Below are 16769 nucleotides of genomic sequence, written 5' to 3'. Positions count from 1 at the left end.
TATAAATTTTATAGGGCAAGGGGAGCAAAAAAAACAACACACCTGTATCATTTAGACTACTGCTCTAATCTTTAGTGTTATTTGCATGTTTCAACTGATGTAATCTCCGACCTTCTTTAAGTGTATCTTATTGAACTCTGTATAGCAACCTTTACTTAATCTACAGGAATAGCATGTTCCTGTTCTGTCAGCCATGACGACATAGAAATCTTAAATTTGTAATTGTACTTGGTAAAATTTAATTATAATTGACACTTCTGGAGATTGAAAGTTCAATCCTCAGTGTAGGCAATACTAAGAACACAATAGCGAATTAAGACTTATTTGATCATGGCTGACAGAATGAGAACATCCTACCCTCATGGATTAAATAAAAAATTCCATTGGAAATTATACAGCTTCCGGTGTTTGATAAAATGCAGCTGAAGAAGTTACATCAACCGAAACATTGTGTGATAAGATCAGTCCAAATAATACAGATTATCCACCCTCATCTCAAAAACTCAGAAACTAAAACAAGGATATTTTTTTTCAGGTTTTTATTAAAGTTCATCCAAGCAAAGGCAAAAGCAAGGCATGTGATCTTTAAAAAGCTTTTTCTTTATTTTACAGCACAGTGAAAGAGTAACAAACACAAAAATCATTAAAAGAAGAAAAAAAAAAAAAAAAAAAAAAAAAAAAAAAAAAAAAAAAAAAGGGAGGGTGTAACAAGGACTGAGGATAAAAAAAAAAGAAAAAGAAAAGTCCTCTAATTGTGTACTATTTTAATGTTAATATTTGTTTGGGGCAAAAATTGTAGATTCACTAATATACTGAAGTAAAGGGAGAGGGAGGAGTGATAGAGATGTTGCAGAAAAATAAATAAAAAAAAAATAACCGCAGAACTAAATTCAAGTTAATTTCGCCCAACTTTCACTGAAACAAGCTTGTTTACAGCATAAAGCGAAGGGAGGAGAAAAAAAAAAAAAAAAAAAAAAAAAAAAAAAATATTAAATCAAATTTGAATTTTTACTTCCTGAGATCATTGAGACACGCGATGACCAACTAATAAATTTGATTATCTGAAAACTTTAGTTTCATGACTTATCCATTCATTAACGCTGTTATACATCTGAATGAAAAATTTAAAGTGATGTTCAAAGCGATTTGGAGATATGCTGAGCACTTTATATGTGCAGAAGTCAGCAGTCTTGATTGATTTCAGAATGATGGTTGAATAACTGTTCTTGAGAAGTTGACTACTTTAGTAATGATATGATAAACTAAATTTTTTCTTTTTTTTTTTTTACGGTAGTTATAGTTTTTCTCTTAGGATTTCAAGCCTAATATTTGATAGAAAATAAGGGTAAATTTTCAGATTAGGTCCACCGCCAAATTTTGCAGAAATAATTAGTTATAGAGATAGAAAAGTTGTATTATGCATTGTATTCTTTGGCAGCCATCTTTTTTGCGTACGCGCCATAAATAAATATACTCATCTATGACTGACACTGTACGCGTGTAAAAAGGATGGCCGCCAAAGAATGCAATGCATAATACAACTTTTTATATCTTGATAACTAATTTCTGCAAAATTTCAATGCGATTTTCGTATTCAGCATAGTCGAAAACCTGCAAAAGGTATCATTTAAAAGAAAATTATTGAGGTGGACCTAATCTAAAAAAAAAAAAAAAAAAAAAAAAAAAAAAAAAATAGCTGAAACAATGTATTTGTTTCAAATCTTATTTTTGAAGTAATGAAACATTACAGAAAAAGCAAATGCACAGACACACATGTTCTTAATAATTATTACCAATTGGAATGGCTGTCATGTGAAAAGCAAACAAGAGATCTGATATAAATGTGAAAAAGATGTTTAACAATCATTTTATTTTCACATCCCACACAACAGAAAGACAACTGATATATAGGGTCTGCACTAAGTAATGACTGCATAAAATTGCCTATGCTGTAATATCAGCTTTAACCGATATCATGACCGCCAGAGTAGTACAGAAGATATATATTTTCAGCAGACTGTGACACTAAACAATTATACTAGACAACAATCTGTTCGGTGAAAGGATTGGTAGGCGTAGACCACTCAAGTGGTGGTCTCGTTTGCCAGATTTGAGACAATAGTTTATCCTGTGAGGCGTTTGTAAAGATGGTCTATTCAGTTCAGACTCCTAGCATTGAACTTACACAAATCTGAGCTGACATTACTCACGTGCACTGAAGTATGCCACTCAGTCCCTGAAAGATCAGCACAATGCATTGAGCTTCCATGGAGAGCGCAGAGTTTTAATAATCAGGTTATATTAAGTGAAAAAAGTTTTTTTTTTTCCAGTTTATAAAAAATTTACTTTACTTTAAAAGCCTTTGTAATTTATTTTAGTCATATTGTTATTACTTAAAAATATCACCATGATTAATTAAAATTTTTTTTTCTCCAGCATCATTTACATTTTTTTCTGTAATATTCTCATCCATGTCCGTCCGAGAACGACCTTCTTTAGTAAACAGAAATGAAGTCAACTTCCACCATGATAATGCTAGACCTGAACACAGCACTACTAACCAAAGATCTCCAAGGAGAATTTAGTTGGGAAATCTTGCCCCATCCTGCAGATTCTCCTGTCCTAGCTCCCTTGGATTATCACTTATTTCGGGATCACATAATTTATATAGTCTTAGATTAACAGCACGAGATGTAGCAAGAGTTAAAGTCATATTTCACATCAAAACCTAAAGAATTTTACAAGAAAGGCATTTATAAGCTCGTTGACAGATGGAATCAAGTTAGAGAAAAGTCACTGTTATGAATAAAGATTTTCAAAAAGTTTTTCATTTGAAATAAAATTTTAAATCAATAAAAACTTTTGCACTGACTTGAAATACAATTCTAGTTATACATTAAGTTGAATCTTGTATAAGGAAAGTTTTTAATAGTCAGAAATTAGAAATTAAAGTCAGAATATATAAATGGAACCCTTACAATTATTTAACTGTAATATAAAAATAGAGACCAGCACTTTCGAAATAGCAACAAAAGAGAAATAGTTATATTTATTACATGATATCATACTGTAAATTTTCATGTAGACATCGATACTAGTGGTTTCAAGAGAAATGGAAAATCCTATCAGATGGGCTATGGAATACCATATGTGTACCTTGAGTCAGACAGTTATCTATTTTTAAATAACTTCCTGCCAAACATGGTACATATACATGGCATCCGGACAAATTTTGCATCTTTAACTACAACCGACAGTATCAATATCAAATGAAAAAAAATTTACTTTATCGTATCTTGCATATAAAGTTATCCTGCTAGATTTTCAAAGTTAGATCTAAATAGCATTTAAGCTGACAAATCCAGCATTGACTAGCCAATTTTAATTTGTTATTGTTCTACCATGCTATTTGCAATATGATATTGTACTTGGATACAATTTATTTAAAAAAATAACAGTTTGGCTGAACCGATCACTAATATGAAATATGTATTTTAAAAATTTTTATTTAAAATTTATGATCGAAAAGTGAGCAAGAAAGTTTTAAATTTAAGAATATTACAAGAATAGTCTAATTTAATTTAAAAAAAAATAAAAAATGTGTGAACATAAAATTAAAAACTAAAATAACTTTACTGCATCTGAGGCAATGCCAGGACATGTGCAGCTAGTAGAAAATGAATGTATTAGACTCTTACAAAACATAATTGAGCACTGTTGTTGCTTTCAAAAATACATATGTGTATGCATATATATGTCATTTGGAAACAACCTAAAATTGTATGTATTCTTTATTTGGAAGAAAAAAGGGGACATATATAACACACACACAGCTCTAGCTGGTTATGATAAAATATTGGGCTGCTACAGCTTTTATAAGTTGATAATAGACCTTTGCAATCAACTAGTTTACAGATTTAAATCTTATCTGGAATTCATTAGACAGAGTATACTTTGGGTTGTCTTTTCAAGTTATTCAAGCCACCATACACAAAAAAGGAATTATGAAATGTATTCAATTGGCATGCCATTTTAAAAAATATATTTTAGAAATAATTGAACGGAATGGAAGGAGAGCACTGTATAAGAATCTTCAAAGAAAAACTGAGAGAAAAAAAAAAAAAAATGTCTAAGACCTATCTAACATAACTTTGATTTTTATAGACCAATTTCTCATCTAAGAAAATTAAAATATATAACTATAATGAAGGATCCCTTGTTTAGATAGGAAATTAGCCATAAAAGTTAAAATGTGTATAGAAAAAGGGCTGAATTGAGGAATACCGAAAATTGTTTAGATGCTCATTAACATTTTGTCTTTACTGTTCAAAGACTTTCATCCTGAGAAAGTCTGAATATAAGCAATTCATGGTTTTCCATCACGGATTATTAATTCCATGAATATCATCATATAATTATGAAAATATACTTTAAGCTCTATGGATGTATTGAGCACTATTAAAGTAAATACTATACTTCTATGTACTATAAATAGAAATATAATTTACTATTATGTGTATCTACACTTGCAATATAAAATTATGTATATATAATTTTATATTGCAAGTATAGTTCCATAAAATATATTCTATTTAACTTCAAATTTTCTTTTAAAAATCAGTGTTAAGAGATTTGATCTATTTGTGTAACTTATCTTATAATTGAGCACTTTGCTGCAGCTCTCTCCCACAACCCCTACACAGTATATAAAGAGAGGGAGAGAGAATTAAAATTATATAATCTCTATAAAGAAATAAAAATAATCATCCATCCTCAATCACTTGCCCTTCTTTCAGAGAAAAAGAAAATTCTAAGAAATGCAAAATGAGTTTTTTTGTTTTAATTTTCTTTATTTGATGAGATGGCCTAAGCCTGGATGACTTTTCCATTGTACATGATTGGAGGTGGCAAATTCAGGCAACTATGACCTCCACACATGAATCTTGTTAATGCAAGAAACCCAAAATGGCAGGCCAGGGAGAAGACCATATTGCATTTACCAATGTAATCCCTAAAAATGAGAATGACGATTTATGTACAAGGGTCTTTCCGTGCGGAAAGTATATGAATTGGGATTTTCTTTGATCAATTTCACTGGCTTCCTTTTTTTTTTAAAATGTTTCATATAAGTTTCATCTGAAAAGAATTTTTTTTTTTTTTTTTTTTTTTTTTGCAAGTCTTAAAATTGCATTCCAAATTCACTGCGACCAAACGGTTTCAAGTTTCGGATTTAATTTTCTTCACTTTTTGATTCTTTCACTTCTCCAGGTTCTTCCTTTTCATCGTCATCTCCAACTAAAACTTCCACATCATCCCCTGGAAGATTAAAATAAAAACATTTTAAAAAAGAGAGAGAGAGACAGACAGACAGACAGAGTAGATATACCAGTAATATCAATAAACAAAACAGTGATAAGAGTTTAATGGCGACAAAGCCCTTTTCTGTTTTTTTTTTTTTTTTTTTTTTTTTAAACTTTTGAGTTCTTTAAGTAAAAATTCAGGAATTTGGGAAGAAGTTTTTATGCTTTAAATTCTTTAAACATTTTCTTCAAACATTTATGGAGTTCAGTTGTTTTGTAGAAGAAAACTATTTTTGACTTTGCAGAACATGATTAAGTTTTGCAAAGGGAAAAGAAAATAACACCAATGTTCAGTGGATTTTAATCGATATCTTCAGACAAATACTAACAGGCATTATAACTCCAGGTTAAAATGGATCTGGGAGTAATGGTAACTAAGAGGCAACTCCAGAGCACTAAAGAGGCCTCACCATTGGAAGTCATTTAAAGTTATACCTAGGACTCAATTGTTCAAAGAGTAATAGAGGCATTGAAGAAAGGTATAAATCCAAGAAGAATGGAAACAAACCCAAAATTATTCTTTGGAGAGGAGTGAAGGTTGCCAATGAGCAGATATGTCACAGGATAATCTGAATTCAGAATTTTATTTGGATATGGCAACGTCAGAAACTAAGCAAACAAAAGAGGATTTAAAATTGGTGTTAAGAAATTTGGTTATATACAAAATCTGCATTATCAACTCTTGTGGCTCAATTAAATTTTTTTGAAAATAATTACCTTGCAATTCATTATAAAACAAAAATGGGATTATGATTTAATAAAATGTAAACTTTCTATTAATTTGTTGTGACTAACTATTTTACAAAGGTGGAGTGAACATCTAAATACTTTTAAACCGTGTCAAAACTTTATATAAGGTTTTAGACAATGTAATGACAATGTGCGTCTGTGTATATCTCCCAACTTATATATTTCCCCAAAACTTCTGGCTTTGATGGATGGGAGACTAAAACTTGCTATGGTTTCAAATTATCTGAAATAACAGCAAGGGGAGACTTGATTCAAAATATTTCCCATATATTATGTCTCTCCTCTTTTGGAAATAGGGCACGATTATGAATATCTCCAGTATCAAATAATCTTCATACACTGAAATTTACTTTATGTATGAAAACCAAAGAGGAGAGATATAACATATGAGAAATATTTGGAATCAAGTCACCCCTTGCTGTTATTTCAGATAATTTGAAACCATAGCAGCAAGTTTTAGTCTCCCATCCATCAAGTTTGGGGGAAATATCAGATATTTTGTAATTCATATGCAAAACTAGGAAAACAAATGACTATGATTGAAGTATTGGTAAAGATACAGTATCTTTACACTGACGAAAAACCCTTTAGAATTACCACTATATAGGTTTGAGGGTGCTGAAAATAACATTAAAAATCCCAGGAAACAAGTAGTTTCCAAGATATGAAGAAATTATAACTTATCACTTTTCTACATTAATTTTATGTAAAATGTACATCACTTTATAGCCAAAGTGGCCATAAAGTGGGTACTCATTTTACGTAACATTAATATAGAAAAGCGATTCCCAACTTCTTGAAACAATAATGTGCAACCTTAAGGGCAAATGTCACGGTCCATTACACAATTCAGGTCATTAGTTTTCCAACGAGCCATCATTTGTTAAATTCTGATCAGTATTTGCTGAGATTTTGAACATAAAATTGCCCAAAAAAAGAGATCTATATTTGTAGCCAAATTGATAATTGAAATGCTATCTTTGGTTCTGACACGAAACTAAATGAAAATTTGCAAGCTTTTAGAAGATTATAATACTATTTTATGGTTAAAATTTTATAACAATTGGTTAAAAAGAACTTATATTTTCAAACCAATAAAATATGTCTAAATCAGCATAATACCATATATATATCCTAGCAAACCAGTTGTAATTTTGCCGCTTTGGATTTTTTTTTTTTTTTTTTACTTGGTTGCCGCTTCTGTGACCTTGACTACTAATATAGGTAGAAAAGTTACCCCCCCCCCAAAAAAAAAATCCAAGGAGAAATTCACCCTTCTTATAAAGCATTTTCTTTCTCTAATTTTTCTTTTCAACTGAAATGCTATTTTATATATTAATGTGAACAATGGTGAAACAATGTCTAAATTTTAGACTTAACTCATCAGTGTGTTCGTACACACACAATTGAGTTAAAATCTAACAGACATTCATATTTAGTTGCACATTACTGCCTGTAGAACTCAAATTTCCTAAAACTGAAACCTACCTTCAAGGGCTTCAACGTCATCATCTTCTCCATCATCTTCATCGACTTCATAAATTTCTTCTGAAAGAAAAATTTTTAAAATCAATTATAAAATTCTATAATAATGTGATAAAACAACAAAATCCATTAAAAGATTTAAAAACAATCAAATTAAGTAAAAATTCAATTCATTAAACATTATTTTTAAAGATTTAAATAATGAAATTTAGAACGCAAGGTGGAGAAAATTGAATAGCTCAGCGTTTTGGTTTCCATTCTTGGTGGTGGAGTATGAGCCATTTTTTCCTTTTAACTTTTTAAATCATTACTATGTATTGGGCCCAATATACAAAATCTGCATTAATCGAAATATATTAAAGCATATTTTACAACCAGGCAATGCCAGGTAGCCTGCTAACATAATATTTTTATATATGTAGGTACAAGATTTGTTAAAATAAGATTGTTCTTAGAGCCCCTTTTCATGTATCAACTCTAGAAAATTAAACAAAAAAGCCAGGTTTGCATTTATAAGATTCAAACTGATAATTTTATTTTTGAACCAGTTTTTATCTTGGATCTTATTTTTACAATGTTTGAGCCAATGTAACCTGACCTCCAAGTGAGTCTCGTACAACTCTGGAATCTTTGAACATAACGTTTCCTATAGGAGGTAGGGTTTTCTCGTTCAGTCAATTTACAGTAAATTTTAAATTTAATTTAGATTGCTATGCTTTTTTTTTTTTTTTTTGCTAAAAATCTTAGAAATCATTCAAACAAAATTTAAAATAAATTGAGTCAAACAAGAAACGGTTCCTAAATTTAAAAAAGAAAATATTTGTTTACTTTTATATCATTCAAACACTGCCGTGTTTGAATATATGGTTAAGTGGCAATTTTAGTCATTTCACCTCTCACTCATTTTTCGACCAAATTTTAAATAATTATTACAGTTTATAGATCATCTTCTCAGCTATATTGTGAAGAAAAATCAATTTTCATTCAATAAAACAAAAGTTATGAATTTTCTCGTGTTCAAAATTGTGAAAATATGTAAGGAGATGAGACTTTTTTCCAACAGGTTTTCATAGCAACCACGTCGCTTCAGTGACTACTATTGCTACTAATTCACTGCTGTCATGGAAAGAGCAGTAACAAATGAAACAAAACAAAAGCATGAAGGGGAAATAATTGGGGGATTTTATAGAAAGCAGACGAGTGCCATACATTGTTATTACATATGTGTTCATCGTGACAAAAAATCATGGATTGCAATAGAAAAATGTGAGCATGAAAAGTAATATGGTTAAGCTTAAGCATGGAAAAGTAAAGGACTAGTTAAAACTGGAAAAGAAAAGGACAAGATATTCTAGTAAAAAAATATAAATTTATAACTTAAAATATTGCAGCATTAAAATTTTTTTAAAATTCAATTTAAAACATAATCACTCCTTAATGCTGCAATATTTTAAGTTATAGATTTATATTTTTCACTAGAATATCTTGTCCTTTTCCAGTTTTAACAACTAGTCTTTTACTTTTCCATGTTTAATCATATTACTTTTCACACTCGCATTTTTCTACTGTAATGAAGGTTTACCAAACATTTCTAACTTAAGGAACAGGGTTTTTGTTTTTATGTTTGATTCATATTTAAAAACTTTATTTACCCTCTCCACTTTAGTTTTTTTCTTTTAAAAAGATTTTCAATAGAGATAAAAAAAAAAATAAATAAATAGTATGACAATGTTTAAATTTAAATCTGTTGCTTCTTGTTCTTGACGTAAGAATCTCAGGTTGCTAAGATGTCATGCCTAAATAATGCGTGAATACATAACCTGCAAGTGTTGTTTTAATTTGTTGTAGATAAATAACCCGACTGATTGGCACATTTCAACAAACAAAAAGGAAAAAAAATAAATAAAAAGGGGGACTTTTCATCAGGTTGACAAACGCAAATTCTATGAAGAGAGAGTGAATTAAATTCTTTATGAAAAATTGAGGGATCGAGATCTGGTTAATCACCTTAAATCAACAGTCAAGAGCTGGAAACGCCCGCCAACTATTTGTCAGCCCAATAAATACTATGCAAAAACTAAAATGAGGACATACCTTCATCATCATCGTCATCATCTTCGTTTACAACAACAACCGATTCGTCCAGTTCATCATCATCCTCATCTTCGTCACTACTGTTAAATGAGAATAATAAAGATTTAGATAGAGAGTAGACATCATGAATGACATATTCAAGATGTTTTTGTCACTATTATCTTTCAGTCTAAAAAAGACACCCCTTCCCTCACCTTAAAAAAAAAAAAAAAAAAAGCAGCTACTAACCTTACACCATTTTCTTCAACTTCAATATCTGGAGCCAAGAAATACTGCAAAGGATTTGGCCACATGTCATCTTTGATAACCTGAAAAAAAAAAAAAAAAAAAAAAAAAAAAAAAAAAAAAGGTCTATATAAATACGCGGAGTCAAGATTTAATCAATTCATTTTTTCAACTATACAATAAAAATTAAAAATTAACACTCGTTCGGCTTGCTTTAGTAATCATGTATGCAAATTGGATTTTACGAGTTGAAAAGTTTAATCTTAACCTTTTTTTTTTTTTTAAATTAATTATGGAAAAATGTTTAAAAATGAATACAAATAAAATTAGATCAACCTTGGCCTTCCTTTTTCATCAATTAAAATTATTAAAAGGTTTTAAAATTCTATGAATTAAGTATTAAACAAGTTTACACTCTAAATGGACATGCATGTGAAATATGAACTTGAAAGCATCTTAACTTCACCATAAAAATTTAATCCCAAGCTAGTTTGTTGTAACAATCCTTTGAAAAGTTTCTGAGTTTTTACACATTTGACGAGTGCTACTGTTTCTTTCATCTGCATAAGAGAGATGGTAGGAACTAAACCCATTGCTTCCACTAAGTATTATTGGTGATGAAGGTGATTAAACACCCAGCACACAAAGAAAACTGGAGAAGCTTGGGGAGGGGGGCAAACTCCCATAAAATTTTCACATAGACATGCCTACAAAATCAGAAAACAGCACAGCTCCCATGACTTGAAAAATTTTCAAATTCAGAATTGCGCAAGCATTGAACAAACTGTCTGCATCAGTTGCTGGCTGTGGAGACACTGCATTGTTTAAAACCACCATTCTTTCCAAAACAAAACCACACCCAATATCCTTTATACATTTCTGTGACAATACATGCACTTTTGAGGATCTGTATTGCACTAGTAGACAATAAAAACACTTTGAAGATTTCAGAGTAGTTTTACTAAAATAAGTCCTATTTTAAAAACAAAACACTAAGTCTTCAAAATACCACAATTTGTTCAGAAATTAATTTCCTTTCACATACTTTAATAAATAATGTATAAAATAAAAACCATTTTAGACCAGATATAGCATCTTCACTCAAAAAGTAGTCTAAAAATACGACAAAGCGCACAGGGTTTTAAAGATGGAAAAATATTCAAACATGCAAGGCATAAAGTCATAACTTCCTTATTTTTGGTCATATTTTAAAAAGATTCTTAGATCACCAAGGTCTATGTATGTCATTAGAGATATTTTAAGCAATTTCAATATTTACATGTGTATTACTAATTACACCTGAATACTGTACGCACTGATTTCATTATTATATAAAATATCTTCAGCACATAAATGCAAGAATGGAATCATAAGCGATTGCAAGATCAGCAATCATCTAACGTTAAAGACTGATTGGATTTTCGCGAGGCATGTTGCTTTGTACAACTCTCGAGTACTTACCAACAATGAGAAAAGCAAAGTAAAAATTCATCGTTATGGAAACTAAAATGTGCCGCTGAATGTTTGGAATGACACTGCTTAACCATGTAACAAGGATATGCAAAGGCATTACACCATTGCACTAACCAAGAGCAAAATAAAGGAAGAGCAACTTAGATGTTTTTCAACATGGGCTGAGATGGAAAACAATACACCAGCATGAAAGTTGCTTCTGCAAAACCAAAAGGTTGCTGGAAACGTCGGAGAAGGCCGATGATGAGATAGGCAAAGTCCTGCACAAAGATCTCTAAAACCAGTCTTCAAACAGACTAATGCTTTTGTAGCGAAGATTCTTTTTACAGGGCGAGGGTGCTGGCTTCACGCCCAACCTTTCCAGAAAGTACTACAGCGCCTAGCCTTCCCAAATGGTCACCCATCTGGTACTGGCCAGGCTCACCGTTGCTAAATTTTGGTGATCTGGCGAGAGAACCAGTGTGTCAACGTGATTGTGCTGTACACTAATAACCAGTGCTACACCCCAAATTCTGCTGTACAGATCACTGTACACTGCAACAAGCCAACCCTTAATTATTTAAGATAGTGACTTTTACTGTCATCAATAGCAGCCCTGTTCCTATTGACAATAATATCTTATCCTCTACAACTAACAGCAGTTTCTGATATTGCTCACATCATCAGCACCCACTACAGTAGCTCTCTTCCTATTTCTATCTAATACTAGCAGCAATGCCCCTGCTCTCTACAGCTAGCAACAGTTTCTAACCCTGTCATCACCATCATCTAATACTGCTGTATTTATAATGAATAAAAAGGTACTTATCTTTATTGTACACCAACTCTTTCTCCTTTTTGTGGTCACATTTATCAGGCTTCCATTTTTTTTTGTTAAGAGTCACAATACACTAAACAACCGGATCTTGTTTATCACCATTCATAACGACTCCCGCTACATCTTTACAATTGAAAATATTTTTACTCTGTTGTAGACTATCCTAAGTAATAAGTAAAAATAAGTGACAGGTTTAAGATGGGATGGCATAAAACTTGCTCTATGCAATCCATATATGCAAGATTAAACTCATTTTCTCCATCAGCATGGACCATCACCAAGATGGCAGAATGAATCTACAACTTCCAACTTCTGATGACCATCCACAGAATACTCAAATTATAAATCAGACTGTATAACTATGAGGCATTATTAGTAAGGCAGAACTAGCATCATGATCAAAGTTCTTCAATGAGGCAACCAAAAATGGTGGGTGATCTTATTGATAGGTTTAAGATAATAAATTTTTTTAATTTACCTCTGCGATATCATCTGCTGACGGATCTTTGTTATCCAGAAACCACGAAAAGAAAGTCCGGTTTGGTCTCAGTTTCCGTTTTCGATCAGCAGGAACCATTTGTTCTTGAACTTTCTTTGTCAGATCCATGCCATCTTGCCAAATTATGGGTGTAGATTTGGAGGCAGGGTCCCCTAAAAATAAAACAAACAACGCAGGATGAAAGACAAGTATAGAAAATTTTTTTTTTTTAAATAAGACGAGATGAAAGGCGAGAAAAACTTCAGTTTCAGAAGACAGTTATTTTTTTTTTTCAAACTGAAAAAAAAAAAAAAAAAAAAAAAAAAAAAAACTGCATAAGTTGGTTCCATTTCAAACTCAACTTATACAATTGATACACCAACTTTTTTTTAACAAAAGTTTCTGTATATGTAAAATTAATCAAGGTCAACTAATTTACATTTTTTTTCTTTTTTAGATAGGGCATTTTATTTATTAGCACTTTTTTTCCTCTTTACTTTTTAAATTCAATAATTGCTTGATTTTGGAACATTGTTTTATTTCCTAGACAATAGGGACCTCCAACGCATGCCAGATTTACTCTCCACCTCCATTCCTATATGAAGGTGTCACAAACCAAAATTTTATTCATATCTAAAAAAATTAATGGTGGTCATCTAGATTTCTGTAAACCATAAAGAAAAGTACCAAATTTATTTTGGTAGCTCAATTAGCCATCAAGTTATGGTCATTCAAAGTTTGTCGGAAAATTGAAACTTTGCTATCATGGTCCAGAAGCCAAATTTCATAGTATGTAACTAAAAATTTAAGCTGCTAACAAGTGAAAAATCCTTATGAATGTAATGTCATCTTGTGGTAAATGAAAATTAATACTAATGAAAGCAATAATTATTAGATGAAACCAACCTAAACACTGGACAAAATCCCACTACCAACGGGGGGAAAAAGTGCAAATATGACACTGAAGTGCAACTTTGACTGTTCATATCAATTTCATTTCAATAGCTAATGTTTTGAATCTTCTTAGTATGATTCATAACACATTAGAGATCAAGATAATTTTTTCTTTTAATTATAAATTGATAAAGCCACTCAATTGTGGACCATGTAAAAGCAGTCAAACAGACAATTGGTAAAAAGGGGGGAAAAAAAAAAAAAAAAAAAAAAAGAGAGGTTAAAAAAGTCAAAAGTATGTTACTGAAATTGCTGTACAAATGTAACCTTAGAGGTAGAAGCTTAAAACTTTGCAACTTTACTAATTTTTGGGCAAGGAATAAAAAAAAGTTTTCCTTGTTCTAACAAGGCTTTTTGCCACAGAAATATTTTTACTTTATGGAATTTAAACTCGCAAAAAAAAAAAAAAAAAAAAAAAAAAGGGGATAACAATAAGATTTAGAAATTTGTTATACAAAAAGTCATAAGTCATTTGTTACAAGCATTGAAAACTAAGATATTTTATAGGCAGAGGTCTTACAATTTCTTTATTGATTTTCTCTCAGAATTCTTTCATAGGCTTCTGCTAGGGTAGATATATCAAGAACATTCAAAATCCTACCATGTCTTGAAACTGGCATTACCTCAAAACCTCATCTATAAACAAATGCTCATTCTACCTGTGCAATGTCATCTAACAAAGGCCATCGAAAAAAAATCTTTTCTACCTTTTGGTTTGCGATAAAAATTTTATAGCGCTGGATGCAGATATAACCTCAATGACTTAGCAACCCATTGTCCTTGATGCTCATAACTGAAGAGGTCCTCAGATGGTTCTTCATCACAACTGCATTGAATTGAATCAACTGGATTTCTCGAGTAGTCAGAGAAAGCAGCTTCCAGTTGAACTTTATTTCCACTGGTGCTGATTTTGACACCTAACACAACCTTGAGATATCTCAGTTCAAGTTTATCAAAAACACCTGATAGAACATATAGGTCTCGGGGGTACTTCTACAGTTTATCGCAGAAAATGCAGGTGCCATTTTTTTTTCGTGCACCTGTCATTAAAATGCGAGGTTGAAATCAGTATTTTAAACTATAATCAAAGCATGAAATAAGTAACAAAAAAATTAAACTAGATAATGATTCTTCGGTTTCATTTAGATTAATTTTTTTGTTGACCCTTTAAAGTTGCTTTAATTCCAAAAAATGTTTCATTAAAATTATTTGTTCGGAACAAAACTATTTTATAAAAATTCAATGTTGCTTTCATTATAAAATTGTTTTATTAAAATTATATTTTCTTACAAAGTTTTCAATGTTTCTACAATTATATTTTGATAAATTTTTATACAGTAAATGTTTTGGTTTTCAAATGGCACTTGCCCAGTTTAGACAATTACAAATATGTCATTTTCTGTTTTTAATAATAATAGTAATACACGCAGACGAAAAAAAACAAAAACAAAAAAAAAAAAAAAAAAAACGCTTTGGATAATCAGAAATTTCAAGGTGGTTCTACTAAAATAGCCAAATTTTTCAAACCAAAGCACTTCAAGTCTTCAAATTACTACTGGTTTGTTCGGAAATGAATATTTTCAAATGAATTAATAAATATGAATGTACATTATATATTTTAAGTGTTTTAAGCAAATAAAGTCATAAAATGGCGTTTTCGGTAAGGTTTTGTAATGACCCTCCCCGTTTTCTAAAGGCCCGATTGTATGAAGAATTTCGTCATGAAATTTGGGAGCCAATCAGAAGAGGTGTTAATCTTAATACTGTCAAGTGTCCGAAATACTTTTGACCATTTCTTTTTTTGTCGTGTTAAAAATAAGACTTTAATATGACGAGTATCGAACATTTTGAAAAAAAAAAAAAAAAAAAAAAAAAATTTTCATCGGACACCCACTAGTAAGTAAGTCTTTTTTTTACTATCTTTATCAATTAAAAGTATTCTATGTTGAGTAGGACCGCGGTAATTGATAATTTAAAAGGACCTACCCGAGAAAAAAAAAAAAAAAAATGTTTATTTCTCGAGTTTGGTCAAATTAAGTTAGTATTAGTAGCAGCTGCTACAGTATTAGTCATAGCACAGTGTAAACAACACACGTTCTTTAATTTTTATTCACAAACGAATTAAGAAAAACATGAAAATATGAATATAAATGTTCTGATATGTTTAATTAGAGCTATTTTGTTATCAGAATAACATTAGTTTAGAACTATTCGGTTTTCAGAATGTATAATAACAATTCCAACCAATTCAGCAGTATGAATCCATTATAATTTGTCACATTTTTGGTCAAATTTAAAAACATGGTAAAAAACAAAAAACAAAAAAACTTTTGTAGATATATAGCTTGCACCCCTTTTATTCATTGCATTAGTTTTGAACAGCGAATTAAAACTATGTTTTACCGCGAACAGCCACAAATGTTTTTTCAAAATCAAAAGATGTATGAAAACCTTGTTTGTATTACTATAAACATAGATTTGAAAAAGTTGTCAAAAAACAAATATTATCAAAAGGCAAGATAAGTTACTTTTCTACCTAACTGGATATGTTTTTAGTGTTTATATTTAATGTAACATGTTTATTCAGCTCAAAAAACAGTGTTTACCGATGTATTTGCAAATTTAAAATGGTGGCCAACTCTTTGAGGCGGTAAGTTTGGGAAAATGAGTTATAAATAAAAAACAAGACAAAATACTGTTAGAAACTCGCTCAATATGTTACAGTGACATATTCGCCAGGTTTTTAACAGTATTTTGTCTAATTTTTTATTTTTTAGATCATTTTCACAAATTTACAGTGTGAAAGAGATAGTAGGTTGCCATTTTTAAGTTTCCAATACATCGGTAAGCACTATGTTTTTCGAGCTGAATAAACATGTTACATTAGATAAAAACACTAAAAACTTATCCAGTTAGGTAAAAAAGTAGCTTATCTAGCCTTTGATAACATTTGTTATGTATTTGCTTTTTTGATAACTTTTTCGAATCTGTGTACAGTAATACAAACCCAGTTATTTTTTTTCTACATATTAAGCGAAAGGTATTTTTACCACCTGCTCCAGTGTAGTATAAACAGCCTATCGAATAAACGCCTTCAAACTCGAAAATAAAAATCAAATTTATGGAATTTTCT

General features: G+C 30.6%; 1 protein-coding gene across 2 annotated transcripts in view; it reads right to left on the bottom strand.

The window, feature by feature from the left end:
* Window positions 1–4825: 4825 nt before the first annotated feature.
* Window positions 4826–16769, bottom strand: part of LOC145252760 (protein SET-like) — a 60898-nt gene continuing 48954 nt past the window's right edge. For both annotated transcript variants that reach the window (XM_080112643.1, XM_080112644.1), the window contains exons 4-8: window positions 12683–12855; window positions 9918–9997; window positions 9690–9769; window positions 7599–7658; window positions 4826–5316 (exon numbers count right to left, since the gene is read on the bottom strand). In XM_080112643.1, the coding sequence (XP_079968769.1) occupies window positions 5231–5316; window positions 7599–7658; window positions 9690–9769; window positions 9918–9997; window positions 12683–12855 (479 nt within the window). In that variant the 3' untranslated portion in view covers window positions 4826–5230. The remainder of the gene's footprint in view (window positions 5317–7598; window positions 7659–9689; window positions 9770–9917; window positions 9998–12682; window positions 12856–16769) is intronic.

Source organism: Euprymna scolopes, chromosome 29, assembly GCF_053919585.1.
Source record: "Euprymna scolopes isolate OS-2025 chromosome 29, ASM5391958v1, whole genome shotgun sequence".
Classification (NCBI taxonomy): Eukaryota; Metazoa; Mollusca; class Cephalopoda; order Sepiida; family Sepiolidae; genus Euprymna; species Euprymna scolopes.
This window is presented reverse-complemented; position numbering and strand designations above follow the sequence as displayed.